We start from the raw sequence: 27846 nt of genomic DNA on the forward strand, positions 1-27846 counted from the left end.
CACCATCTAAAAATATTTATTAAACACCGGAGCAACCAATGATTTCCCTGTTCACCTTCTGTTACATCATTTCCAGAAATGATTAAGTAAGTCTGTCCCCTGTGAACCCAGCAAGTCCGCTTCCAGAAATGGGAGAAAACAGTCATCGATGGTTTCGGTTTGAGGACATTACTTTTAATGGTCACTAACTGTCAACTACACCACTCGTGAGTGGGGAAAAGCTAAAAAAAAAAATCATGAGTGATACATCATATAACAAAACATAGAATAAAAATGTTCATACTGAAATAACTGTATGAAAAAATATTCACAAGCTTAACTACATCAAGTTAAAAGGGGAGGAAAAAAAAAAGGAAGCAGGACCTAGACATGTGACTCCAGTCTTACGCAGATGCTGGCATATTTGCAAACAAGTCCATGTATTTAGAAAAAGTGTCTAGAGAGAAATACACTAAAATGAGAATAGTAATTTGTCTTAGACTCCAGGTTGCTTTAATTTTGTACTTTTTACTTTTCTGGGTTTTCCAGATTTTCTATAAAGAAATAGCTTTGCTATTAAAATTAGAAAAAAGTGAAGTTAAGAAAAAAAGAGTTGGGAAGACTAGGGTGGGCAGGCCCCGGCGTGGCAAGAGGCCAGGTGGGGTGTGACCTAGAAAGGGCCTGGCTCTCTGCCTGCTTTTATTTTCAAGAAAAAATAGAAATTCGGTTCTTTTTTTAAAGTGAAATCTCCAGATTTGTAAATGTTAATACTAGTTAGAAAAACAACAACAGCAAAAACAACAAAAAACCACTGTGGGCCAAACATAGACTCTAGGCCAGAGGATCTGCCACCTCGGATTTAAACTTAAAATTCTCCCACAATGTGTTCTATGTAATTTTGGCTTTGCTGGCATGACTGTCAAAAAACGAAGGCACGTTCATTTAAAGTTATAGTGATGTTTCCTGGAGAGAAACAGAATGGAAAGTTTAAAGTTCCATGAGCCTCAGAATTAAATTACTTCATGTAACTAAAAGGTCCTAAACGTGTGAAAGTATCTAAAAACAGACCAGCAAAAAAAAAAAAAAAAAAAAAAATCAAAGGCCCTTTCCCACAATCAAGTCTGTAATTTGAAAAGAAAACATAAAAATCAGCCTCTGTTTGAGTTTTCATGACCCCTCAGCTTTTCCAAACAGGGAGGATGTGTGAATGCGTGTGCATGGTAAATCACTCAGTCGTGTCCGACTCTGTGACACCATGGACTACAGACCACCAGGCTCCTCTGTCCGTGGGATTCTCCAGAAAAGAACACTGGAGTGGGTTACCATTTCCTCCTCTAGGGGATCTTCCTGACCCAGGGATCAAAGCCAGATCTCATGTTTCCTGCATTGATGGGCAGGTTCTTTACCACTAGAGCCCTAAGCAGGACATTCACTTTCAACTGTTTCCTCTACCAAAACCAACCTCTAACCTGAAAAAATATCTGACAAAATGCTTTCCCAATAGAAAACAGAGTGAAACAGGTTAGTCTGTGGTGAGAAACTGTCAAAGGCTTTGACAGATCCTTCTAGTGTCTAGAGGCACTCTGCCAACTCATAACTACTTCCCCAATCAAGGCTGACGAGCGCTATTCGGGCGATCAGTTGCGACTTCCTCTTACCGCAACCTTCGGGCAGCGCTCTAGGAGACTGTGTTCACTGAAGGGTGAGTGGGGCCAGCTTTAGGCAGGTGGTCTGTGCAGTGGCACAGAGCTGTACTCCTAAGAGGGCTCCTGACTTGAAGCTCTGCTGCTGCAGAGCTGTTGTTTGAATTCCCCAAAGTTTTTGAACTAGGAGCCCCACGTTTTCAGCTGGTACTGGGCACAAAATGATGCAGCTGGTCCTCACGGACGGGTCTGTTAATTACAGATGATCATGTTTGAAATTTACAATCACTTAAGAAGTAGATAGGGATTTCCCTGGTGGTCCAGTGGTTGGGACTTTGCCTTTCAATGCAGGGGAAGTGGGTTCGATCCCCAGTCTGGGAGCTAAGATCCCCAATGCCTTGAGGCCCAAAACCAAAAACTTAAAACAGAAGCAATATTACAACAAATTTAATAAAGTTTTTAGAATACTAAAACCACCTTAAAAATCTCTCTAAAAAAATAGAAATAGGTAAATGCAATCCAGAGATAGGCCTCAACTCTCAGTTTAGAATTCATTTTTATAATGTGTTCAGTCATGTTCGACCCTTTGTGGTCCCATGGACAGTAGCCTGCCAGGCTCCTCTGGCCATGGAATTTTCCAGGCAAGAATATTGGAGCTGGGTGCCATTTCCTACCCTGGGGATCTTCCCAACCCAGGGTGTCTTGCAGCCCCTGTTCTGATAGGCAGTTTACTGCTAGTGACACCTGGGAAGGCCATCATTAAGCAAATATTGTTACACTGAACAGTTACAGAGAAAAAAGAAGTCAGCTGGAAACCTCCTCCTCTAACAAATTAACCACTTGTAATTTTTCCACATCCCCTACCTGTTCTGACCATAGATTCATTCCAAACTGGATACAGTTGCACCTGCTGTCATGACACATAAGTGGTCTCCTAAGGGCTCATTCACAAGTTATCTTGACACAATTCATCAACTTCTAGCCAATGGACATGAATAGACACTTGAATGTGTATCTTCATGAATATAAGTTTGTTTGGTTTCTTTTTTTCTGATAGAGGAGGTTGTATTGTCTGCCTAGAATAAAAAAGTAGTGTGGACATTCCCACGATTCTAAATGAAGAGCAGAACTGACTTTTCAAGAGGACTGTGCTCACAACTGATTCTGATTCAGCATCTGTCCACCAGCCACGTTCTCACCAGCACTAGGCATTCCCACTCTTAAAACTTTCATTTATTTAGTAATCTAAAAATGACTTAGCCAATAATTTTTGTTTGCTTGTTTTGGCTGCACCTCAGGGCATGTGGGATTTTGGTTCCCTGACCAGGGATCAAATCTCTGCCCCAAGTATTAGAAGCATGGAGTCCTAAACACTGGGCCCACAAGAGAAGTCTCACAATAATTTTAACTTGGTCTTCACTTAATGCATCTACCAAGGTAAACGATGACCTGGATTTTGCCTTTCTCCTTCCTCTGTGTGTCTACACTGTAAATCAAGTGATGGCCAACTGTAGGACAGCTTGAAGAGGAGGTGAGAGACAGAATGAGGGGCCAGAATAAAATGCAAAATGGATCACCAGCTTAGAAACTGGGAATTAATTGTTCATTAATTGAATAGCTTTCTTATTAGGACAAACTCAGGCCAAAAGGCTAAATAAACCAGATTTTGAAACCTGAAGACGATGAAGACCAAAAGATACCTCCAGTCCTTTCCAGACAGGAAACCCTTTCATACAATCTCCACCTTAAACTGATGAATCAACTTCCACGCAGCTAAGCTGCCCTGTGGTGAGACAGCTGAGCTCCCTGAGGGTCAATGTCCTTTCAGCCTGCGGATGAGCGGAGGGGTTGGAGGGGAAGTTGTGAAATCTCCACCCTTGGAGATTTAAGAAGTACAAGAGAGGGACTTCCCTGGTGGTCCAGTGGTTAAGATTCTGGGCTTCCAATGCAGAGGGTGTAGGTTTGATCCCTGGGCAGGGAACTAAGTTCTCACACGCTGCACAGGGTGTGGCTAAAAAGTCCAAGAGGACTATCTGTTTGCGACGACTTTGCTTATGGTCCTGCCAAGGAGCAAGAACAGGCAGCTGGCCGCAGGTTCCGTAACAGTCCCGCTCCCAGCTCCCAGGAAGAGGCCAACAGAAACACTGCTTACTATTTATACTGCACCTGGTAGACCACCGGCCTCGGGTCGCTGTCCAGGGACACTGGCTCCCAGCTCAGCGCCTGCTGGGCGTTGTACAGATGAACCTTCAGGTTTCCAGGAGCAGGCAGCTGGGCCAGGGAGTCTTGAAAGGGACAGAGAATAAGAGAAGGGAGGAGATGAGGGGGAGACAGGGAGGGTCAAGAGGAGAAAAGTCAATTACAAAATTCATATGGCTGGGGTTTTGATATTACCCATTCTCCCCGCACATCCCCTACGCCTTTAGCCTTTGACTAAAGACAGCCCTTCACCCCAGAAATGGCACATGGGGGTTCCCTTGGCTCTCTTCCCTGGAGATTGCATGAAGGGTTCCCTCAACTCTCTTATCTTGGTTTAACTATTTGTTAATCCCATAATTGATGCCTTTGAACTGTGGTGTTGGAGAAGACTCTTGAGAGTCCCTTGGGCTGTAAGGAGATCCAACCAGTCCATCCTAAAGGAAATCACCCCTGCATATTCATTGGAAGGACTGATGTTGAAGCTGAAGCTCCAATACTTTGGCCACCTGATGCGAAGAGCTGACTCATTTGAAAAGACCCTGATGCTGGGAACGATTGAAGGCAGGAGGAGAAGGGGACGACAGAGGATGAGATGGTTGGATGGCCTCACCAACTTGATGGACATGAGTTTGAGCAAACTCTGGGAGACAGTGAAGGACAGGGAAGGCTGATGTGCTGCAGTCCATGGGGTTGCAAAGAGTCGGACATGACTGAGCAACTGAACAACAAAAGACGGCACAGCTGACACAGTCTGTGGGGAAAGGGGCTTGGGGCTGCCTTTCTACCTGCAGGTTCCAGTTCCATACGAGCAGGTCCTGCCTGAGGCTGAATGAGGACGCCCGTCTACCTTTAGGAGTAGCAGTGTCAGTCGCTCAGTCATGTCCGGCTCTTTGTGACCCCGGAGACTGCAGCCCACCAGGCTCCTCTGTCCATGGGATTCTCCAGGGAAGAATACTGGAGTGGGTTGCCATTCCCTACTCCAGGGGATCTTCCCAACCCAGGGATTGAACCTGGGTCTCCAGCAGTGCAGGCAGATTCTTTACCATCTGAGCCACCAGGGAAGTAGAGGCTGGTATGGTCCCGCAGGGGAATTGGTAGGTGGCAGGGGCAGAGGAAGGAGAAAGGCTTCCCTGACCGGGAACTGAACCCAGGTCACAGCGGTGAGACCACCTGTAGTGAGTGGGGGTAACATAAGAGCTTGGGGCTTGGTTTCTTCTTCAGGAATAAGGAATAAACCATAGTACACTGGAGAAGGTTCTGGAGAAGATTAACTTGATGGCTACTGGACAAGCATGAGACCCTGACTTTGATATAAGGAATATTTGGGAAATCTCCACAAATGTGTACACACACACACACATCCCAAACCAGATGTGCAAATCCCAAAGACACCTGGGAGGGTGAGAACTTGTCTTCTGGGCTTCATATGTTTCTCAAAGACTCCCCCAAGGTCATAATCACTGAGGCTAAAATACAGATTCCCACGGCCCACCCCAGACCAGAAACTCTGCATTTTCAACAAGCTTCCCATCTAACTCGCATGCACGTTGAGACGTTTGAGAACCACAAACGACAGAAGAACACATTCTGCAGGAACCACCGCCAATATTAGAATCCCCCCTCCTTGGGATGACCCGTGATTTACAGGACAGGGCTAGAGGCCACCAGGGTGGAAGACTTTTCTCCCGTGAGGAAACACATGGTGATGGTAAGACTTTCTCTGAGACTAAAAGATTAATGAGAAACACCCAGAGCTGGAAAGTCTGAAAAACAGGCTGTTCCAGAGTTCCAAGCAGGACATTCAAACCACACATTTTCAGTAAATGCATCCAGTCTCAAAGAAGGACGCCCAGACCAGCTGAGAGCCTGGCCCACCACGCTCCTGCTGAAAGAAGTTGTGGCCTGGAATCTGTGGCCACCTGTTTACTTACAGAATGCCCATCACTTTCACAGCTAAGGCCTGGGGCTGACCTTCCTTCCAGATCTTAATTCAACCAGCTACCTTGACACTCTGCCAACTCGTGCCAGGCCTGACGGAAGCTAGCCCAAAGGCACAGCGTGGCGGGAGCCTGCTCTTCCAGTCTGGCCCACCCTGCTCACTGGGGCTGCTATGGCCCAGTGGATCGCAAAGTGAGCTCAGGAAATGAAATCCTGCTTCCAAGAGGCGCTGTGCAGGGTCTCAAGGGGTGAGGGCTTGGTTAGGGCTGGGCACCCGTCAAAGCATCTCAGAGACCTTCTCTCCTGTCTATGTTGAAGTGAAGTGAAAGTCACTCAGTCATGTCCGACTCTTTGCGACCCCATGGACTATACAGTCCATGGAATTCTCCAAGCCAGAATCCTGGAGTGGGTAGCCTTTCCCCTCTCCAGGGGATCTTCCCAACCCAGGGATCGAACCTGGGTCTCCTGCATTGCAGGCGGATTCTTTACCAGCTGAGCCACCAGGCAAGCCCAAGAATCCTGGAGTGGGTAGCCTTTCCCCTCTCCAGGGGATCTTCCCGACCCAGGAATCGAACCGGCGTCTCCTGCATTGCAGGTGGATTCTTTACCAGCTGAGCTACTAGGGAAGCCCCCATTGCCCTGTTAGTTTCCTACTGATGCTGAAATAAATGACCACAAACATAGAGCCTTAGATTTTATCTGTTTATTTACTTTCGGCTGTGCTGGGTCTTTCTAGCTCTGCATGGGCTTTTCTCAAATTGTGGCAAGAGGAGGTACTAGGGGGTACCCTCTAGCTCTGGTGCACGGGCTTCTGGCTGTGTCTTCTTTCGCTGCAGGGCACAGCCTCTAGGGTGCCAGGGCTCAGTAGTTGCAGCATGTGGGTTAGGTGCTCCACGGCACGTGGGACCTTCCTAGAGCAGGGACTGAACCCACGTCCCCTGCACAGGCAGACAGAATCTCAACCACGGGACCAGCAGGGAAGGCTAATGTAGTGTCTTAACCTGGAAATATGCTCTTATTGTTCCTACAGGTCAGACAACGGGTCTCACGGACCAAGGTCAAGGTGTCGGCAGGCTCCCTTCCTTCTGGAAGCCAGGGGAGAAACAGTTCCTGCCTTTCTCCTTGCTGAGAAGCTGCTCACATTCTTTGGCTCCTGGCCTCTTGCTCCAGCAATGCTGGGCTGAGCCTGATCTTGTGCTGCCGACTCTGCTTCCAACTTCCTCTTCCAGCTTCCAAGGATCTGTGTGATTGCACTGGGCCCACTGAGCCCAATAATCCAGGAAAATCTCCCCAGCTCAGGACCCCTCATTTAATCACATCCCTTTTGCCACGTAAGGCAACGTGGTCACAGGCTCTGGAGATCAGGCTGTGGATTTCTTTAGGGACCATTATTCTGCCTGCCTCCCCTTCCCTGGGGAGGAGTTAGGAGGCATCCCCTCTCTCTCCACTCCCTCCCCATCCCCATCTAGACAGTCAGCTAAGAAGGGGAGCACTAGGGACCACTGATGTCTTCCAGCCCGCCAGGCAGGCAGACCAGAGGACAGCCTTCTCAGTAAACGTCGGGAGTCTCCATCAGAGCCTTCTGCTTTCTGCACCTTTCATTTCATGGAGGTGTGGCCAGGGGACCTGCAGGATGGCTCTCATATTTGAGTTTGTTGGCATCCCCAGTTTCACCACATTCAGAAAAGAAACTGAGTCTCGGGGCTGTGGGTTTCACGGTGAAGCACCAGAGGCTGCCCACTCACTCACACCAGTGGCCTCAACCCCACCCTGCATGCATCATCTCTGGAGGGAGGCCCGTTCCTGCCCAGCCTCCCCTGGCCGCCTCCTCGCTCCAGGGGATCGCTGGCGGGGGCGGGAGGGGGCCCTCACACTGCTCCCTGCCCTTCTCTGGAGCCTTCTTTCTCCCTGTGCCACGCTTCTCCCCGACTCCCTTCAGTACTCTGCTCAAGCACCACCCTATCAAAGCACGTTCCTGCCTCCCGATCCCCCTTTCCTTTTCTCCTGGGTTTCCCACTACCTGGGTTCTGTGTTTACACCCAGGGGCTGGTAAGGAGCACCAGAACTTGACTGCCTGGCTTCAAAGCCCCATGCTCTTTGCAGGACCTTCAGGTGCGAAACCTCCTGCTCTTGGCAGAACCTTGTTTCACCTCTCTGTGCCTCGGTCATCTCATCATCTGCGAAACAGCAATGATCACTGCGCAGACTTCAAAGGGTTCTTAGGAGGAGCGAGCGGGTTAATTTCATGTGTACTGCTGAGACCCGCAGGAACACGACGTGACCGGTTCCTCTTCCTCAGATGCTAGAGCAGGAGCTCCAGGGAGGCTGGGTGTTGCCAGACTTGGGGGCTGTCCCATCCCCCGGAGCTGGAGGAGCAGGCTCCTGGGGCCTGGGGAACGATGGGGCTATAGCCCAGTAACCTGCTGTCTCTCCTTCAGGGATTAAGCAGCCAGTTTCTGCATTTGTCCAGGAGAAATCCAGGCTAAGCTCAAGCTCTCTTTCTTGCTTTATGTGTAAGTCCTGCCTTTTCTCTGGTCTCGGAGAGGCTGGGGCAGGAAGTGGGTACAATTCTGCTTGCCATTGTTTGCTCACTAAGTATCTGACTCTTTGTGACCCCATTGACTGTAGCCCGCCAGGCTCCTCTGTCCTTCACTATCTCCTGGACTTTGCTCAAACTCATCTCCATTGAGTTGGTGATGCCATCCAACCATCTCATCCTCTGTTGCCCCCTTCTCCTCCTGCCCTCAATCCTTTCCCAGGGTCTTTTCTGATGAGTTGGTTCTTCGCAGGTAGCAAAAGTACTGAGGCTTCAGCTTCAGCATCAGTCCATCCAATGAATAATCGGGGTTGACTTCCTTAAAGATTGACTAACTCTGGACTTATCTGGATGGCTCTAAAGGGTCCATATATTTAGGGCCATATCACCTGCAGTCAATAGTGTGGACAAAGGCTTTGTAGGAAGAAAAGAGAATTTGTGGACAAAAGGCTTTAGCTGGAATCCTGATCCTGCCACGAAGAGCCATGGAGTCATGCCACAACACCCCTGAGCATCCGTGTCCACATGGAAAGTGAACTGATACCGTCTTTCCTGGAAATGGAGTGAGTGAGGGGCAAACGCAGGCCCACGAATGAAAGGCAAACCAGACACCAAACCATACATCGCTGCCTAAGTGTGATTTTAAAGAAGTGCCTGGGGGCTCAGACAGTAAAGCATCTGCCCGCAATGTGGGAGACCGGGGTTCCATCCCTGGGTTGGGAAGATCCCCTGGAGAAGGAACTGGCAACCCACTCCAGTATGCTTGCCTGGAAAATCCCATGGACAAAGAAACCTAGTGGGCTACAAGTCTATGGGGTTGCAGAGAGTTAGACGTGACTTAGCGACTAAACAAGTTTCAGGGTGTCCTGATGGCTGGCTGCAGGTGGTGAGCTGCAAGCTGTTACCCAGACCGAGCCTCCAGTGACCACCAACAGAGGGCTCAGCCCATGCTGACCGCTGTGGTCAATGGTCTGACCCCGAGTGAGGCAGAACAGTACCCTCCCCGCAAGACGTCTATGTCTTATGAACACACTAGGTCCACGGGGATTGGAGCTGCTGATGAAACTCAGGGCCCTACAGAAGATCTAAAGACAACTTATCCTGGAGCATCTGGGGGGACCCAGGTCACCACTGTTTTTCCAGGAGCTGGAAAACACAAGGAAATGATTCTCCCCCTAGAATCCTCACAAAGGAACACACCCCTAGGACACCTTGATTTAGTCCCAGCCCAGTCCGCATCTGACCATGACTTCCAGAACTGTAAGACGCTGAACTCAGTTCTACGTATCAAGGAAGTGACAACCCATTCCAGTATTCTTGCTTGGAAAATCCCATGGACAGAGGAGCCTGGCAGGCTACAGTCCTTGGGGTCACAAAGAATCAGACACGACTGAGTGACTGACACACATCTTCACTGTAAGTGTCTTTACTGCAAACATTTTCACCAAATAACTAATGGGCCATAAGGCAATTTAGCTTATGTAAACTGTAAAAGTAAATTTCACAAATCTTATTTTGATAAAAGTGAATTTTATCAAAAGTAAAATAATGAAAAATAAAAGAGAAACATAACATTGGACATAATGAACCATGAAAAATAAACAACAAAATTTAAAAGACTATTGCAAAATGAAAAATATTTGAATACATTTAAAATGTGTGTAGATTCATAGCAATACTGTGCAAACAACCGATTTTCTTTTGTGGGCTTTACGAAGTACTCGTCTTCAAAGTCTTTTGTTTATCATATATACATATATTTTTGTGTGTATTGATTTGTCTCATGGTTTTTCTTTTTCACTGACCTTTCTTCTTTTGTTAAGCAAGGTGTCAGCTTCTAAACACTGGGACACATATTTGTAACTGAGCTTTGGACCGTGTGTCCTGGCATATTGTCACATGTCTGTTGATAAATATTTAGTTCTATGGGAAGTGTTGGTTCAACTCTGCACCTTTAATTAAGGCCATTGGCCTCTTTCTCTTCCAGGGTAGTGAGTTTCATAAGAAAACCAAGTCATCATCATCTGTCAGCTTGATAGAGCCATCAGGAACTTCACTAAGAAACGCTTTCACATTTCAACCACTTGAAACCAAACTGTCAAACCAAGCTGTCAGCCAGTTATTTTATCTATTACGGCAAAATTGCCTGATGGCCAATTAGTCATGCAGTGAAAACGTCTGAGGTTGAAAATGCTTGTGGGCAAGGGTATCTATGGCAAAGAAACTCACAACAAAGATACCAGGCACAAATAAGCTTGTGTTATATTAAGGCACCAAGTTGGTGGTCATTTGTTACAGCAAAAACAGGAAACTAGCACAGTCCAGGGAGGTGGACACCAGGCCTTTAATGGCACCCTAGCTCCTACAAGACAAAGCTCACAGTCCCAAGGAGGGTGTACAAAGCCCCACTCTGCTTCCTTCTCCATGGTCTTTGGGGCAATGGTTCACTGTTAATGGTAAGAAGAGAGAACCTAGGGAGATGCCAAACGTATCTTCCATACAATTACTGTGTAATCACACCTCCGGTTCCACCTTCCTGCCCCAACTGGCTGCCTCCGATCCACCCTGGATCCAGGTGTTTGAGATTTTATGCATTTTTAAGAACAGGCTCTCCTGGGTCTTAATAGCATAGTTTGATTAACACATATCACACACAGATAATAAAGTACTACTAACATCAGAATTAATCATTTAATCTTGACAATCGAAGACCCCTTCCCTCCTGAAACCCCCTCCCCCCGAAGGGTGACTGACTTGTGTTGTTGTTGTTGTTGGCAGAAACCAACACGACACTGTGAAGCAATTATCCTCCAATAAAAAACATGCAAAAACAAACAAAAAAGACCCTTCAGGATCCTTCCATGGATGGGTCATTATGGTGAACATCAGTGATCCCATCTCCAATTAATACCTTGCAGATAAGGAGAAGTAAAAAACAAAAAACTCCCTGAATTCTCACCCATAACCAGAAAGTTGTTCTTGTCTGTAAATACTGGATATCAGCTTATCTAACCTAGACCATTTGTCTCTTCCTAAAAAGAATGGTTTGTTTTCCCAGGGAGCAAAATGAAGTTATTATCTACTTCAAAAGAATGGCTGAGAAAATTAGGAGAGATAATGTAGATAAAACACTTAACAGCCTGTCCACGTTAAAAGAGTAGCCCAATAAATGGTGGGCTACGGTCATTTATGGAGTTTGCCCCCAGACATTCCTATTACGCAGTACTTTCCACTGTTGAGGTTATGGACACACAGGAGTTCTTAATATACAGTAATTTGCTATGTTTTTTCCTGTGGTTGGGGATTTACTGTCTTTCTCAGTGGTCTCTAAGCTCTGAGAAGCTTTGGATGTTCAGGTCAGCAAGTCACGGTAAGAGAATTTTGTGGCCTAAGTACATTCAGATCCACTAGAAAATAAGCAACAACTAGAACAATTACAAACAGAAGCCTTCATTCTTCAACACTCGGGTAACTAAATTACTAAAGAGTGAGTTGACTTACTGTACTTTAATGCTGCCTAAAGCAAATGACCAGCATTTACTACAAATTGAGTCAGGTCTGATATTTTGCGTATGTCATCCTTAAAACAACTCTTGCTGTTGTTGTTCAGTGGCTAAGTTGTGACTGATTCTTTGCGACGCCATGGATTGCAGCATGCCAGGCTTCCCCGTCTGTGGAATTCTCCAGACAAGAATACTGGAGAGGGTAGCCATTCTCTTCTCCAGGGGATCTTCCCGACCCAGGAGTTAAACCCAGGTCTCCCACATTGCAGGCAGATTATTTACTGCCTGAGCCACCAGGGAAGCCCATAACAGCTGTAAGGAGTAGATATCGCAAGTTTCCTTTAAAAAATTTTCTTTCCAATACTTGTATTTTTCTCCCCTCTGACCATAAATGTGATTACATATCTACTGAAGGACACGGAATTAAGTTATGGAAAGGTCTGGAAAATTATCTGCTTAACTATCCTTTTACTGTATAATCGCTGTTAATATTTTCACTTTGTGTTTGGGCTAACAAAGAGTTCCTCTTAAAAATATCCCAGTTAAGTTTTTAATTGCTTATTATGCAAAATTTCGAACAGTCACAAAAAACAGATTAGTATAGCATGGTGCTGCTTTGCAAAAAGATGAAGGACTAGCTTATTTCCAGTGCATCACACAGACCCAAACTTTCACAGAATACAGTAAAAGATAATCACTAGCAAGATGAACCTGGGACTTCCCTGGAGGTCCAGTGGCTAAGACTCTGGGCTCCCAGCGCAGGGGACTCGGGCCTAACCCCTGGTCAGACAACTGGATCTCACATGCTGCAGTTAAGAGTTTACATTCTGAAACTGTAAGATCCAGTGCAGCCAAATAAATAAATAAATATTAAAAAGAAAGAAAGATGGACCTGTCTGTGGGTGTTGTGGCAATATAAAATTACAAAGTTTCTAAATACTCCTATCAACCACTGGACCACAGCACACAAATCACAAACAATTCACAGACTAGTCAGGAGCAGCCCAAGTGTAGTGGACCACCTGGGGCACTTACCAACACCCGAATCTCATCTGAGGGCTTCCCTGAGCTTTCCCTCTCCCTTCTCACCTGAGTAGTAAAGAATCTGCCTGCAATGCAGGAAGACAGGAGACCTGGGCTCAGTCCCTGGGTTGGGAAGATTCTCTGGAGGAGAGAATGGCTACCCACTTCAGTGTTCTTGCCTGGAGGGTTCCATGGACAGAGGAGCCTGGCGGGCTACAGTCCATGGGGTCACAAAGGGTCAGACACGACTGAACGGCTAAGCACAAATCTCATCTGAAGGAAGCCCAGGGAAGGAGCAAATGTAGGTTGCTCAAGACTCAAAGTTTGAGGAGCAGAGTAAAGATACAAACCCATCCGTCCAGCTCCCAGGAGGAAACAGCCATTTAACTAGGAGCACACAGGGGATGACAGAGGATGAGACGGTTGGACAGCATCACCAACTCAGTGGACACGAGTTTGTGTAAACTCCGGGAGGCCTGATGTGCCGCAGTCCATGGTGTCGCGAAGAGTCAGACAGGACTGAGCAGCTGAACTGAACTGAACTCACTCCCTAAGTGCTCCCCTGAGTGCTCCTGCACCGAGCCGTAAGGAATTGGCTTGCGAAGCGGGAGACAGTACAGTCCAAAGGGTGGGAAAGAGCTGGACATCAGGGAGTGCCGGAGTACACACACACTCTCTCTCTCTCTCTCTTTCTGTCTCTCTCTCTCTCCCTCCCTGATGCAATGCTTCCCTTATCCAGGACCTATGGAGTTTAAGGGCTTTGCAAGGGATGCTGAGAAAAAGAAACAAACCCAAACAACAGCTTGAGAATCCAAGGGGGAGAAAACTTCTACATTCTTGAGACTTATAAAGTGTTACCCAAATTATGATATCAGTCACTTCATGAGAAATAAGGCAGCAAACACAAACACATAGACATGCACAGAAAGAATGTTCTCATACAACCAGCTTTGTCATTTCTCTCTGTCTCTCTCTCTGTGTCTCTCTTGGTAGTTTGTCCCTGGCTCATAGGTATGGTCAGTTAGTGTCAGAGGTAAGCAGGAGGCTGAGCTTAGGTGGGGCTGTCCAGATGGGAACAGAGCTAGGATTAAAATTCTGGCTCAGCTGGCCCCCTGCCCACCGCAAGGCAACATTTCTGGGTTCTGCGCCGCCGCCCCACTCCCCCTCCTCCGCCGGCCAGTCTATCCGATCCCTGGAGAATGACCACCTGGACTTCACACCCGCTAATCAGACACACCCGGCCCCAGTTAAGACTGAGGTACAGTCACGATCCCCAGGACAGAGGTCCCTGCCGGTGGCCGGCCTCCCTAGCACGAAACTGCGAGGGAAGCAGGCCTGGGCCTGGTTCTGGCTGGGCTCCCCGCCCCCCCACCCCCCCGCCAGGGAGGACAGGCCAGGCAGCGCTACATTCAGGCGCTCGGGAAGAGGAATCTGTGGCCCGCGGAAGCGGCCTCTTCTCGAGCCCTGAATCTGGTTTTCCCTCTGCTCTTTGGAGACATTCGGAGTCGAGCCGCGCTAGCTTTGGGGGCTTCTCTCCTAGAGAAGGAGCTACGGAGTGTCCAGACTCGTGCAGGGGCAGCGCGGCCCAGGGGCCCCGCGGCTCCTCCCGCTGCTCCAGCTCGCGGCCCGAGACTGCCTGGAATCCACCCCCCGCGACCATCCCACACCCGCTTCGGGCTCCCACGCCCCGCGAAGCCCACCCGATCGGGACCGACCCTACCCGATCGAGGCAGCCCTGAACCCCCTCCACTGATCCTGGCTCCCCGCGGACCCCACCGCACGGGACACCCCTGTTTACCGCCCCCCCAGTAAATGGGGGTTCCCGTGGATTCCCACCTACTGCGGGCTCCCCGCGGACTCCCACCCGCGAGCCGCCGCCTCCGGCAGGCCTCGGGGGCTCTCCAGCCCCGCTTACCTGCGGGGGGCGCCGCAGCGCCGAAGCCGCTGAGCAGCAGGAGCAGCGGCGGCAGCAGTGTCGGCGGCGGCGGCCGCATGGCCCAGGGCTCCGGGGGCCGCAGGCTCCGCGGCGCTGGGGGCGCAGCCCGGCCCCGGCGCGGGGTCGCCGAGCAGCTCACTTCGCCGCCTTGGCGGCCATGGCGACCGCAGGGCGCGCGCGGGGCCCGCCTATTCCCGAGCCCCGCCGGCTGCGGCGGCGGCAGCGCGTCCCGGGACGGACGAGCGCCCCGCGCGGCCGCCGCGCCCGGGCCCGGCCCCTCCTGGCGCGCGCCCCGCCCCTGCACCCCGCCCGCCGCCGGGACTTTCCTGGCGCCCCCTACCCGCGCCGGCGCTCCCGGGAACCGCGGCCCCGGGGGGTGGGTCCCCGGGCTCCCCGCGGCCCGAGCGCCCCGCGCGCCTCCGTGCGAGCCGGGGTCTCCCCGAGGGGCCGGCGTCACCCAGCGAGCGCAGAGCCGGCCGGCCCCGACCTTGGCTCAGAGGAGCCGGTGCGAGGAGAGGGAACCCTGCCACTCGCCGCCTTCTGGGCCGGGGACGAGGGGTTGCGGCTTGCGATCCTTCGGGAAAGACCTCTCGGCACCCAGAGCCCGGGTGGGCCTCGCGCGGAGCCCTCGACCCTCACCCCACCCCCATCTTCGCCCACTGCTCCCCGATTTCCTGGGATTGCACAATTCCAGCGTTCCTCCCTTAGGCTGAAGCTTTTGTTTGCTTACCAGACTTTCAAGTACATATTTAGCGTTTAACCTTTTTTGACAGTAGGGTCGAAGGGTATAGGGGTTGGAAAGAACCTTGGAAAGAGTGACTGAAGGAGGGGAGCTGTGGGGGCTCTGGGCGCCCAGCAAGGCAGAGGGACCCGCCCCACATTTCATAATGGTCCGTGGCTTTGGCCCGGGGGCAGGCCGTGAAGAAGTCTATGAGGAAGTGACCCCGGGAGCTGGGGGTGCGGGGGTGTGAGTCTGAGTTGGCTTTTATCCGTTGGATGCCAGCAAGGATTTGAGTCCATTCTGTTCTCTCAAGATGAGCCATAAACCAAGCTCAGCAGGAAAGGAAGGAGGCATAAAGAGGGAGGTTGGGGGGAGGCTGGGAGGGGGCGGGTGGGGGCGGGCGTGACCAAGGAAAGGAATCACGAGTCCCCTCGTATCGTGCTGGACATCCTGCTGCGTGGCTTGGCAGCGCACTGTACGGTAAAGTCAAGCTTTGCTTTTGGACTTTTTGCATTTTATTTCAAAATGCAAAACGGAGAACTCTTTTGAAATTGGCCACTCTTGTAAACAGAGGTGCTGAGATATCTAGCAGTGTTTGAATGATGCTTAGACTGAGTTTTTCCAAGACAAAGACATGGTTTAAATGTTAAGTGAAAACGGCAGAATCCTTGCAAAACTGACCCGTTGAGAATGGCTGGGGGAAATATGCCAAAACACTGGCGTGAAATAGGGTGTGGGATTACGGAGTGATAACAGGGTTTCTTTACTTTCTTCTTCTTCTTTTTTTTTTTTTTTAGGTTTTTTCTTTTTCCCCCAATGGGCGTATTTTTCTTTCATAATCAGGAAAAAAAAAAAATCAAGTTAAAGAAAAGGACACGTGTTTGTGTCTCAGCCCAGGCCAGGGAAGGCTGGTGGTCTTCCTTGATGTGGAATGCTCAGGGGCAGCGACAATGAAGCCTGTGGTCTTTGAGGGTTCATGGAAACCCCCTGACAATCTCCTTCCAGAGCTTTTCTCTGCTAAAATGTAGAGGGTTTATGTTTTCCTTACAGTTCCTGGCAAAGTACTAAAAGGAGCCCTACCCAGTTTGCTGCTTGGGTGGACATTCTGCTGACACCCCAGGCATGCAGTAGTCTCCCCCACCCCCGACTTCAAGGCAACTTGCCAAAGAAAGACAGTTTCTCTCAGGGGCTGGCATTTCTGCTTCCTCTTTCTCCTGGCTGGGAGACTGCGAAGTCTTGGAGAGGTGACTGGGATTTCCACAGAATCCTCAATCTGAAGAGAACAGGAAGCCAGTCTCACTGGAATTGGCTGTGAAGGACGTCCAGCAACCACGGCCCTTTGGGCTCCATCTCTGCCGGCCAGAGCATCATGTCAGAGCTGGGTTTATTGCGTGTAACTTTTGTAAGACACACACACACGCAATAAACCTGGCTCTGACATGATGCTCTGGCGTAACCTTTGTAAGCAGAGAAGGCAATGGCACCCCACTCCAGCACTCTTGCCTGGAAAATCCCATGGATGGAGGAGCCACTTTCACTTTTCACTTTCATGCATTGGAGAAGGAAATGGCAACCCACTCCAGTGTTCCTGCCTGGAGAATCCCAGGGATGGGGGAGCCTGGTGGGCTGCCGTCTATGGGGTCGCACAGAGTCGGAGACAACTGAAGCGCCTTAGCAGTAGCAGCAGCAACCTTTGTAAGTGGGTGCTCCTCTGGCTCCCCTTTGGAGGCAGGTTTACTGAGAAACCACTGAAAGCAAACACCTCAGAACCTCTCCTTTCCGTGGAAGGGGCTCCCTGCTCTTGGTCATATGCTTTAGTGAAATCTGCCAAGTAAGAGCTTTTAACCACAGTCGTTGAGACATCTGTCTCTTTCCTCGTCAACTTCTCCTTTAACACACTTCTGTTATGCCCAAGTCAGGAAATCTCCCAATGACTAGCCAGTATCCGATGGAAAAGCAAGAGAGTTTTTATTACCAAGCTCAAGCTGGGGCTCCCACCGTCACCAACGCAGCGGCTAAGGAGAGGAGCCCCGAGTTTTGGGTTACACTGTTTTTATAGGGAATATTCAGGTAAAAGGGTAAAAAGGGGGTGTTCAGGCCGAAGGACAACTGATTGGTTACCTTCTTCTATAGGGTTGTATGTGGATTCCTGATTGATTGTTACTTTCAAGGTAAATCACAAGTTCCTGAACGCAAAGTCAGGAGGTTTAACCTAAGGGCCGATTGGCTCGTGGGCAGTGGGGCAAGGTTGGGTAATATCCAAAGTCTAAGTCTTTTTGCCCGGAACCTTTACAAAATGGAGTTCTCTTACAAGATGGAATAGCTTAGGCTCTCCACTTCTAGACCATGCAGGATGGTGTTGGGGTGCCTGTGGTGTTTCCCAAAACTGTCTTGACATGATACAGCAATAGCATTGTGAAGTTAAAAGACACTTTTCTAAATTGTCAATATGAAGAAACATTTTGATTAAATCATCCTACAGGAAAAGACTGAATTAACGTTTTGTTCTTTCTATACAGCATATTTTATATATTTATTTTTAAATATTATTATTAATTTTTTGGCTGTGCTGCATGCCTCCTTGCAGGACCTTGGTTCCCTGACCAGGGATTGAACCCTTGCCCCCTGCAGTGGAGTCCTAAGCACTGCACCGCCAAAAAATTCCCTAGAGCATATTTTAAAGGGTTGTTGCGGGTAGAGGCCACAATTACACAATCAAATGTGTAGATAAAAGAGTATTTGGGGACCATGCCATGGGAAATGCAGGATCTTAGGTCTCCCACAGGTATCGAACCTGTGCACCCTGCAGTGGAAGCACAGTCTTAATCACTGAACTGCCAGGGAGTCCAAAAGAGCGTTAAAGGGGGGTGTCAGGCAGTTAATGAACAGATATTTTATGTTCCTGAATTTTTGCAGCATTAGCGGTATTTGGCAGCTTTAAAACTGTGTAACTTGTGATTTATTTTCTAATTCTAAGTGAATACTTTTGTGCCTGATTTTATACTCTCAGTTGTGTATTCTTTACCGGTGTTATATGAACAAACACATTTCAGCCTTACAAAACCTGAATTGCCTCATTCCTTTCCATTAATTTGCTGTCTTCTGACCTGCTGATCTTCCTGAAATGTTTCCCTTATTAGAATCATCTAGAGATGCTGCCCTCCCTGCCCTCAGGAGGGTGGGAGAGGGGCGGAGAAAGAAGCCCACGTTGGTGATGGCTCGGGCGCTTCTGCGTGTGTTGTACCGCTTCGGGCTGTCATGACTGCCGCGTCACAGGTGAGGACAGCGAGGAGAATTAAGTACCTTGAAGTGAATTTGCACGGTATCTGTGGCATCTTAAGGCTTCCCAGGTGGCGCTAGTGGTAAAGAACCCACCTGCCAATGCCAATAAGAGACGCAGGTTCGATCCTTGGGTCAGGAAGATCCCCTGGAGGAGGTATGGCAACCCAGGCCAGGGTTCTTGCCAGTCCAGTGTTCTTGCCTGGAGAATCCCATGGAGAGGGGAGCCTGGAGGGCTACAGTCCATGAGGTCGCAAAAAGTCGGACGCGACTGTGCACGCATCATCATGGAGTCCTGTACCCAGGCCACAGAAGCAGAGCAGCACCATCTCTGGAAAGGACTGAGCCCCTTTGTAACTGTTGCCAAAAGTCCCCCAGCAGGCGTCCTGACCCCATATTAGGCAAAAATGCCCACGGTAGTGCTCATTGTAGGCGCCCTAACCAACCTTCCACGAGGAATTTTCTTTGTCTTGAGGCTATAAGAATTGGCAGCTAACCCAGGAAATGCGCTGACTTTCCTTGGCCTATAAGGAGGTCGCCTTGCTGTGCTCAAAGTGCCCTTATTATCTCTGCTCTGTTCTTAATGCACTCATTCCCCCCTGAAATGCTGTGTGCCTGGAAATTCCTTTCCAACCGCCCTCTGATTGCCATGACAGTATTCATTGAGCTAAGCCATAACTGCTTTTCCTTGAATTCCCTTCTTGCATGGTTCTGAGTTAGCATGGATCAGCGGATTTTTTTTTTTTTTTTTTCAAAACAGGATTTAGAAGGTAGAATGTGGCTGTTCTCCTCTCAGGAGACTGGGGCAGGGCGAGAGGGATTGCTGCTGCTCACAGTATTGTGGCTTATCTACTGGCGTCCTATAGAACGGGGATGTAGCCAGTCTTGACGTTTCCTCCAGCACCTGCTGCTACGGCTTCTCTGTCTCCTGAGCCAGGTGCCCATTTAGCTCCCTGACAAAAGCATCCCATTTTCCTGCAAGGCACCCTGCTGGAGACTTGGAGATAGTGAGAGACTGATGGTGGGTTGAGCATGTCCTTGTACACCCCTCCTTTCGTCCACCTTCTCTTCCCCCTCCTGCCCAGGCTGCAGCACCAGATACAGGAAAAAAAAAAAAAAAAGTCTTACACAGATTATGTAGCCAACTTCCCTGATTTATTTATTTTTAAAATAGTTCTTTCTTTATCTGACTGGGCCAGGTCTTAGTTACAGCATGTGGGGCCTTTGATCTTTGTTGTGGGCATCCCTGGTGGCTCAGTGGGTAAAGAATCCGCCGGCAATGAGGGAGACCTGGGTTCGACCCCTGGGTTGGGAGGATCCCCAGGAGAAGGGCAACCCACTCCAGTATTCTTGCCTGGAGAATCCCTGTGGAAAGAGGAGCCTGGCGGGCTGCAGTCCATGGGGTGGCAAAGAGTTGGACACGACTGAGCGACTAAGCACAGCAACCTTTAGTTGCAGCATGAGAACCCTCTAATTGTGGCATGTGGGATTTAGTTCCCTGACCTGGGATCGAACCCAGGCCCCATGCATTGGGATGTAAGATCTTAGCCACAGGACCACCAGGGAAGTCCCTCCCATGATTTCTTAAGGTCAAGTCCCTATCTCTCTCACACACACACACACACATTGCAGGGTGGTTTTGTTTCTCTGATCAAAATCTCACTGATCATATTCCCAAATTACACAGCACCTCGGGGTGCACTCCTAGCCAGTCCTGTCTAGCACTGGAGCTCTTTGCATCTCAGGCCAAACTTCTCATCATGCCTTTTCAGTTCCCCCAATCAGACCTGGCTCTGACCACCCCCGTCATACTTTCTGAGGCTCGCCAACAAGATGCTGCTTTTCTATCTGTGAGACTTTAAGGATTTTTTAAAGTGAAGTATGCTTGATTTGCGGTGTTGTGTTAGTTGCACATGTACAGCAAAGTGATTCAAATACACATGTATATTCTTTTTTTTTATTCTTTTCCATTGCAAGATAATGAATATTGTTTCCTGTGCTATACAGCAGATCTTTTTTTGGGGGGCCATCTTCCACGTGGCATGTGGGATCTTAGTTCCCAGACCAGGGATCAAACCCATGTCGCCTGCATTGGAATCTCAGAGTCTTAACCACTGGACGACCGGGGAAGTCCCAGTAAATCCTTCTTGTTTATCTGTTTTCTATATGATAGTGTGTATCTGTGAATCCCATACTCCTAATTTATCCCTCCTCCACCATCCATCCAGCATCCACCAAAGAACTGATGCTTTTGAACTGTGGTGTTGGAGCAGACACTTGAGAGTCCCTTGGACAGCAAGATCAAACCAATCAATCCTAAAAGAAATCAGTCCCATATATTTATTGGAAGGACTGATACTGAAGCTGAAGCTCCAATACTTTGGCCACCTGATGCAAAGAGCCAGCTCACTGGAAAAGATGCTGATTCTGGGAAAGATTGAAGGCAGAAGGACAAAGAAGGGGGAGACAGAGGATGAGATGGTTGGATGGCATCACCGACTCAATGGGCATGAGTCTGAGCAAGCTCTGGGAGGTGGTGAAGGACACGGAAGCCTGGTGTGCTGTAGTTCATGGGGTTGCAAGGAATCGGACACAACTTAATAACTGAACACCACCACCATCTGTGCATCTTTGAAGATGAACTTCTTGAAAGCTGCGTGTGCGCTGCTTTTCTTCCGACGCTGTCTGCCCCAGCTGCACGCCCCTCTTATTTCCTTCACTTCTCCCTGCCTCCTCCCTCCCCAGATCCACAAGCTAAGTTCTCAACCTCCATTTCTTGTCTGAGCTTCCACTTCCCAAGGACTTTGTCGCTGTCCCAATTTAGCATCTTCCACTGCTGCACAGCGTCTCACATCACTGTCGATCTCTGCTGAGACAGACACCTTCAGAGTGTGGGTAGGTGAGCGCTCCTGTCGGTCAATCAGAGCAGCAACAGCTCCGAACTCGAAGTAGGCCCTGACCACTGCTTGACGGGGTGTCCTCTGAGCCAAGAAATCCCAGCAGAAAGATCAGGGGGACTGGCACAGAAGTAAAAGGATACATTCACCTGGGTCTCTAGTGACCCAGTCCTATCTCCTCATAGAGTCCAAGCTCGCTCTGCTCGCCGCACGATAGACCAGTGTATCTGAGAGACGAGGTGTTGGGGCAGGGAAGAGACTTTAATCAGAGAGCCGGCAGACTGAGAAGATGGTAGGCTAGCGCCTCAAAATAACCATCTTATTGGGGTCTGGTTTTATAGATCAGAGATGAGGGGGTGGTGAGGAAGCAAAGTAAGAAGCCATGAGTCTAGCACACATCTCCTAGTATGGCAAGCCTCGGGGCAGGGGATGTGTTCATTTCTTCCTTCCTGCCATCCGCAGGTGGACAGGGTTCTGAACAGAAAGAAGCACCTTAGCTTAACAGTCAGGCAGAGGGGCAGGACTCTCTGAGGCAAACCGTGCTGTATGATCATGGTAACCGAAGCAATGAAAGGCAAGTCAAAGAAGCAGTTCTACTATGGAGTCAGAATTGGCTTCCTCCCTGCAACACTCACCGTGTCCATCGAGGGCCACAGTGCCTTCCTTTCCATCCCCTGCAAGTGTTGCCTTTCTGCTTCCCCGGTGGGGCCACTGCAAAAACCCCATCCAAAAAAGTCAGACTATTTTCTCCTCTCTTCCTTCCCTTGCCAGAGTAACTTTTTTTTTTTAATTGAAATCAGTTTTTATGTATATATATTTTAATTTTATTTTTTTACTTTACAATACTGTATTGGTTTTGCCATACATTGACATGAATCCACCACAGGTGTACATGAGTTCCCAACCCTGAACCCCCCTCCCACCACCCTCCCCATATCATCTCTCTGGGTCATCCCCGTGCACCAGCCCCAAGCATCCTGTATCCTGTATCGAACTTGACTAGCGATTTGTTTCTTACATGGTAGTATACATGTTTCAATGCCATTCTCCCAAATCATCCCACCCACTCCCTCTCCCACACAGTCCAAAAGTCTGTTCTTTACATCTGTGTCTCTTTTGCTGTCTCGCATACAGGGTTACCATTACCATCTTTCTAAATTCCATATATATGTGTTAGTATACTGTATTGGTATTTTTCTTTCTGGCTTACTTCAGAGTAACTATTAAACGTGACATTCTGCATTTCCCTCCTCCGTGAAACAGGAAATGAATGACGCCCGAAAATTTGGCAAGAAGAGAGAGTGCAGACAGAAGGAAATGTGCAGGTCCTTTGAACCCCTATAAAAGGAGAAGTTATGCCTACATATTATGTAAATATCAAAGCTTTAATACTCCTGCCCCTGGTGAGTCCCCAGGGAAAGCCCAGGAAAGGGGCCGAGGCCTTCTGGAAGCTGCCCGTGGGAACTGGGAGGGGCTGGCAGGAGATGTCTCCACCGATTTTCTGGGCAGGGTTTGTGTAACTAATTCAGAGAAACTCAGATGGATCTCTGTTTTCTGGGAAGGTTCAGATCATATCATTATCCTTCCATGTATAAACTTGCCATCTGGGTCCTGCAGACTTCCAGGAAGAACCTGGTAGGTAAGCTGGACAGGAGTAAGAGTGGCTCATTAGGAGACGGGCCTAGATGAGGCAGTGGCTGCTGTGAATCAGCTCAGTGCAGCTGGGCGGTGTCTCCAGAGCCTCTGATGAGTCATCACTGGCACCATTAGCAAAGCGGGAGTCAGGCCCACACCCTCCTATAAGAGACCCTGCTCTGGGCATCTCTCCACCTCATCGCAAGCCTTTGAGGTCAGGGCAGTGATTGTTCTGCTCAGCAGCGTTGTGCTTGTTGTTTTTAGTATTTATTTATTGATTTTTGGCTGCTCTAGATCTTTTTTGCTGCACTCAACACTTTCTCTAGTTGCAGTGCATGGAAGTGCACTAAAGTGAAAGTCACTCAGTTGTGTCCAGCTCTTTGCAACCCCATGGACTATCCAATCTGTGGAATTCTCCAGGCCAGAATACTGGAGTGGGTAGCCTTTCCCTTCTCCAGGGGAATCTTCCCAACCCAGGGATCAAACCCAGATCTCCCGCATTGCAGGCAGTTTTTTTTTTGTTTGTTTTGTTTTGTTTTTACCAGCTGAACCACCAGGGAAGCCCAAGAATACTGCAGTGGGTAGCCTACCCTTGACCAGCAGATCTTCCCGACCCAGAAATCAACCCAGGGTCTCCTTCACTGCAGGCAGATTCTTTACCAGCTGAGCTACGTGGACTCTGGAGCAAGACCTGAGTATGGGCTCAGTAGCTGTGCTACACAGAATTAGTTGCCCTGAGACATGCGAGATCCTTCCAGACCAGGGATTAAACCCATGTCTCCTGCATTGGCAGAAAGATTTTTAACCACTGGAGCACTGGGGAAGTCCCCACTCAGCACGTTTTGAACACCCTTAGTGTGTCTGGGAAGTTCTCAGTCTTATCAGTCCTGCCCCTTCTAGAAAACTCCAGATCCCAGCCCCTATCACTATCCTGTTACTTAGTCTGAGCCAAGTCTACTTCTCTGAGCTGAAAAATCTTGAAAATTTTTACATTTCTAAGAACCACCAGGAGTTCCCCCTCAGATCTCAGTTTTTCAATAATTTCTCATGAGGGATTCACTTCGTTGTACACAGCAGAAAGTAATGCAACATTGTAAAGCAACTATACCTCAATTTAAAAAAAAGAAAAAAAAAACCAATAGGGGGTGGAAATCACTTGAAGATGTTAAAAAAATACTCATGAGGGAAATCAGCCCCATATAATCAAAAGAATTTTATGTTATGTTTCCTAAAAGTTAACACATATTAGGCCACCTAGCTGATCTGTAACTGAGACACCAAAAGATTTTGTTCTTTATGTGATTCTTAATTCTTTTACAGTTCATTATTTCACTCTTATAAATGCTTATTTTCTTTGTAATAAATCTTTTGGGGAAAAAAGACTGAAAAAAAAAAAAAGGGAAAGAAGTCTTTAAAAACACAAACTGCTAAAAGGACTCTCTAGCCCAAATTCTAATAATCACAGCCTCCTTAAAATTGCTTGCCAAAGGCAAATACAGATTTTGAAAGACTTGAACTAATAATGAAAGGCTTTAGTCATCCAAATGAGTAAACAACTTATTTCAACTAATTTTTATAAACTAGTGAGTTTTCTATTGTACCTGATTTATGACTAAAGCTTTAAAATGAAAACTAAGGAGAAAAAAAAATCACATATTATTCTAATTCTCTTTCTCTGTAAACATTTATAAGAATATCCTTTCAGATATGTTCTTTACCTTGTTCACTGATTCCTTTTGTTTTAAAACATATATTTGAATTTTTTCAGACATGTATTCTAATTTGATTACTCTTACCCTTTGTGTTTGGAAAATGTATACTGGAACTACTGAAATTAAAAGATGCTCGCTCCTTGGAAAGGAAGCTAGACAGTGTATTAAAAAGCAAAAACATCACTTTGCCAAAAAAGGTCCATATAGTCAAAGCTATGGTTTTTCCAGTAGTTGTGTATGGATGTGAGGATTGGACCATGAAGAAGGCTGAGCACCAAAGAACAGATGCTTTCAAATTGTGGTGCTGGAGAAGACTCTTGAGGTTCCCTTGGACAGCAAGGAAACCAAACCAATCAATCCTAAAGGAAATCAGCCCTGAATATTCATGGGAAGGACTGAAGCTCCAGTACTTTGGCCACCTGATGTGAAGAACTGACTCACTGGAAAAGACCCTGGTGCTGGGAAAGATTGACGGCAGGAGAAGGGAGAGGCGGAGGATGCGACGGTTAGATAGCATGACTGACTTCCTGCACATGAGTCTGAGCAAACTCTGGGAGATAGTGAAGGGCAGGGGAGCCTGGCGTGCTGCTGTCTATGGGGATGAAAGGACTTAGCAACTGAACATTGAACTTATCCACTCCCAGGACTTACCAACTGAAGAACAAAGATACTGGAACCTCTTGTCAGATGTATACTGTTTGTTTGTCTGGGAGAAATAAAGACCTTTCTTCTCTTTGTGTCTGTTTCTGAGAGGTGTTATGGACTGAATGTGTCCTTTCCAAATTCATACGTAAAAACCCCAACCCACCATCCTCTCTACCCAAACCACCCGGGGACAGAATCTGGGGGCAGGGCCTGTGGAAAGTAATTAGGGTTAGGTGGGGCCATGAGGATAGGGGGCGCCCGTAGTGAGATTAGTGACTTTTCTGTAAGCCAGGGTCAACCTAAATAAACCTATCAGGCATTAACCAAGCAAAAAATGTTTATTTGGGATCAAAGACTTGCAATTCAGAGCACACAGATTCCAGCAGCATTTTTAAACAGTGTCTTCAGTTCAGTTCAGTTCAGTTCAGTCACTCAGTCGTGTCCTACTCTCTGCGATCCCATGAATCGCAGCACGCCAGGCCTCCCTGTCCATCACCAGCTCCCGGAGTTCACTCAGACTCACGTCCATCGAGTCAGTGATGCCATCCAGCCATTTCATCCTTTGTCGTCCCCTTCTCCTCCTGCCCCCAATCCCTCCCAGCATCAGAGTCTTTTCCAATGAGTCAACTCTTTGCATAAGGTGGCCAAAGTACTGGAGTTTCAGCTTCAGCATCATTCCTTCCAAAGAAATCCCAGGGCTGATCTCCTTCAGAATGGACTGGTTGGATCTCTTTGCAGTCCAAGGGACTCTCAAGAGTCTTCCCCAACACTACATTTCAAAAGCATCAATTCTTCGGGGCTCAGCCTTCTTCACAGTCCAACTCTCACATCCATACATGACCACAGGAAAACCATAGCCTTGACTAGACGGACCTTAGTCGGCAAAGTAATATCTCTGCTTTTGAATATGCTATCTAGGTTGGTCATAACTTTTCTTCCAAGGAGTAAGTGTCTTGGCTGTAGTCACCATCTGCAGTGATTTTGGAGCCCCCCAAAATAAAGCCTGACACTGTTTTCACTGTTTCCCATCTATTTCCCAAGAAGTGATGGGACCGGATAGAGACTAAAAGTCAGGGACTTTTAAAGGCAAAGGAAGAAGCTTGCATTACAAAGAATTTTAATTAAGAGTTGGAAGCAGAAGCTAGTCTTGGCTAAACAACATTGAATGCCAAGGCTCTCACTCGAGGGAGTAGGGGTTTCTTCCTGTGACAAGTTGCACGTATTCTTGCAGAATGCTTGGAATATTTATAGTTTCCCAGTTCAAAAGTTCATGATTCCACCTGGTGCAGACGAGTGTAAAGGTCAACCTCTTTAATGGCCTCCTAGTTTTCTTTAAAAAAACCTCTTGACATAACTTCATTTTATTTCGCATTTCATACCAGGAAGAGAGCTCTAACCAGAACCTGACAGGGCTGATACCCTGGTCACAGATTTCCAGCCCCACAGCTGGGACCGTTTCAGTTGTTTAAACCACCTGTTGCTGTTCAGTTGCCAAGTCACATCCTACTCTTTGTGACCCCATGCACTGCAGCACGCCAGGCTGCCCTGCCCTTCACTACTACCTCCTGGAGTTTGCTCAAACTCGTGCCCATTGAGTCGGTGATGCCATCCAACCATCTCATCCTCTGTTGCCCCCTTCTCCTGCTCTCAATCATTCCCAGCATTGGGGTTTTTTTCCCCAGTGAGTCGCTCCTCTCATCAGGTGGCCAAAGTATTGGAGCTTCAGCTTCAGCATTAGTCTTTCCAATGAATATTCAAGATTGATTTCCTTTAGGAGCCACCTAGTCTCATGGTATTTTGTTATGGTGGCCTGGGCTAAGACAAAGGGTCTTAAAAAAAAAAATTGTTTTTAATGTGAACCATTTTTAAAGTCTTCACAGAATTTGTTACAAAATTACTTCTTTTTTAAAATGTTTTTGGTTTTTTTTGGTCATAAAGCTTGTGGCCTCCGACCAGGGTGTGAACCCATAACCCCTGCAATGGAAGGCAAAGTCTTAATCACTGAACCACCAGGGAAGTCCCAAGAAAAAGGGTCTTGACCTCTGGCTGTGACAATGTGTATAGAAGAGCTCATAAAACAGGAGTCAGGAACTGAAGTGAGTAAGTCCCCCGGCTTCCGTTCAGTGGATACCCTCTCACTTTACGGAGATTATTTAGGGAACAGCAATAGTCACATTTTCAGAAGTCAGTGCCTGGGTTG

The 27846-nt window shown here is 48.1% G+C and overlaps 1 protein-coding gene and 1 long non-coding RNA gene across 8 annotated transcripts in view; one reads left to right on the plus strand and one right to left on the minus strand.

Moving 5' to 3' along the window:
- Positions 1-14988, minus strand: part of IFNGR2 (interferon gamma receptor 2) — a 33277-nt gene extending 18289 nt beyond the window's left edge. For all 4 annotated transcript variants that reach the window (XM_015092370.3, XM_015092369.3, XM_042229535.2 and 1 more), the window contains exons 1-2: positions 14737-14988; positions 3775-3907 (exon numbers count right to left, since the gene is read on the minus strand). In XM_015092370.3, coding sequence (XP_014947856.2) covers positions 3775-3907; positions 14737-14815 — 212 coding nt within the window. In that variant the 5' untranslated portion in view covers positions 14816-14988. The remainder of the gene's footprint in view (positions 1-3774; positions 3908-14736) is intronic.
- Positions 14989-15154: 166 nt separating this feature from the next.
- On the plus strand, positions 15155-25738 carry LOC132659857 (uncharacterized). 4 transcript variants are annotated; one of them, XR_009600766.1, is made up of 3 exons: positions 15155-15958; positions 18619-18754; positions 20986-25738. It is a non-coding gene; the product is annotated as an uncharacterized LOC132659857 (long non-coding RNA). The 4 variants fall into 4 exon arrangements; XR_009600763.1 differs by having other exon boundaries at positions 15887-17649; XR_009600769.1 differs by having other exon boundaries at positions 15887-17548.
- Positions 25739-27846: the final 2108 nt, after the last annotated feature.

Source organism: Ovis aries, chromosome 1 (genome assembly GCF_016772045.2).
Source record: "Ovis aries strain OAR_USU_Benz2616 breed Rambouillet chromosome 1, ARS-UI_Ramb_v3.0, whole genome shotgun sequence".
NCBI lineage: Eukaryota > Metazoa > Chordata > Mammalia > Artiodactyla > Bovidae > Ovis > Ovis aries.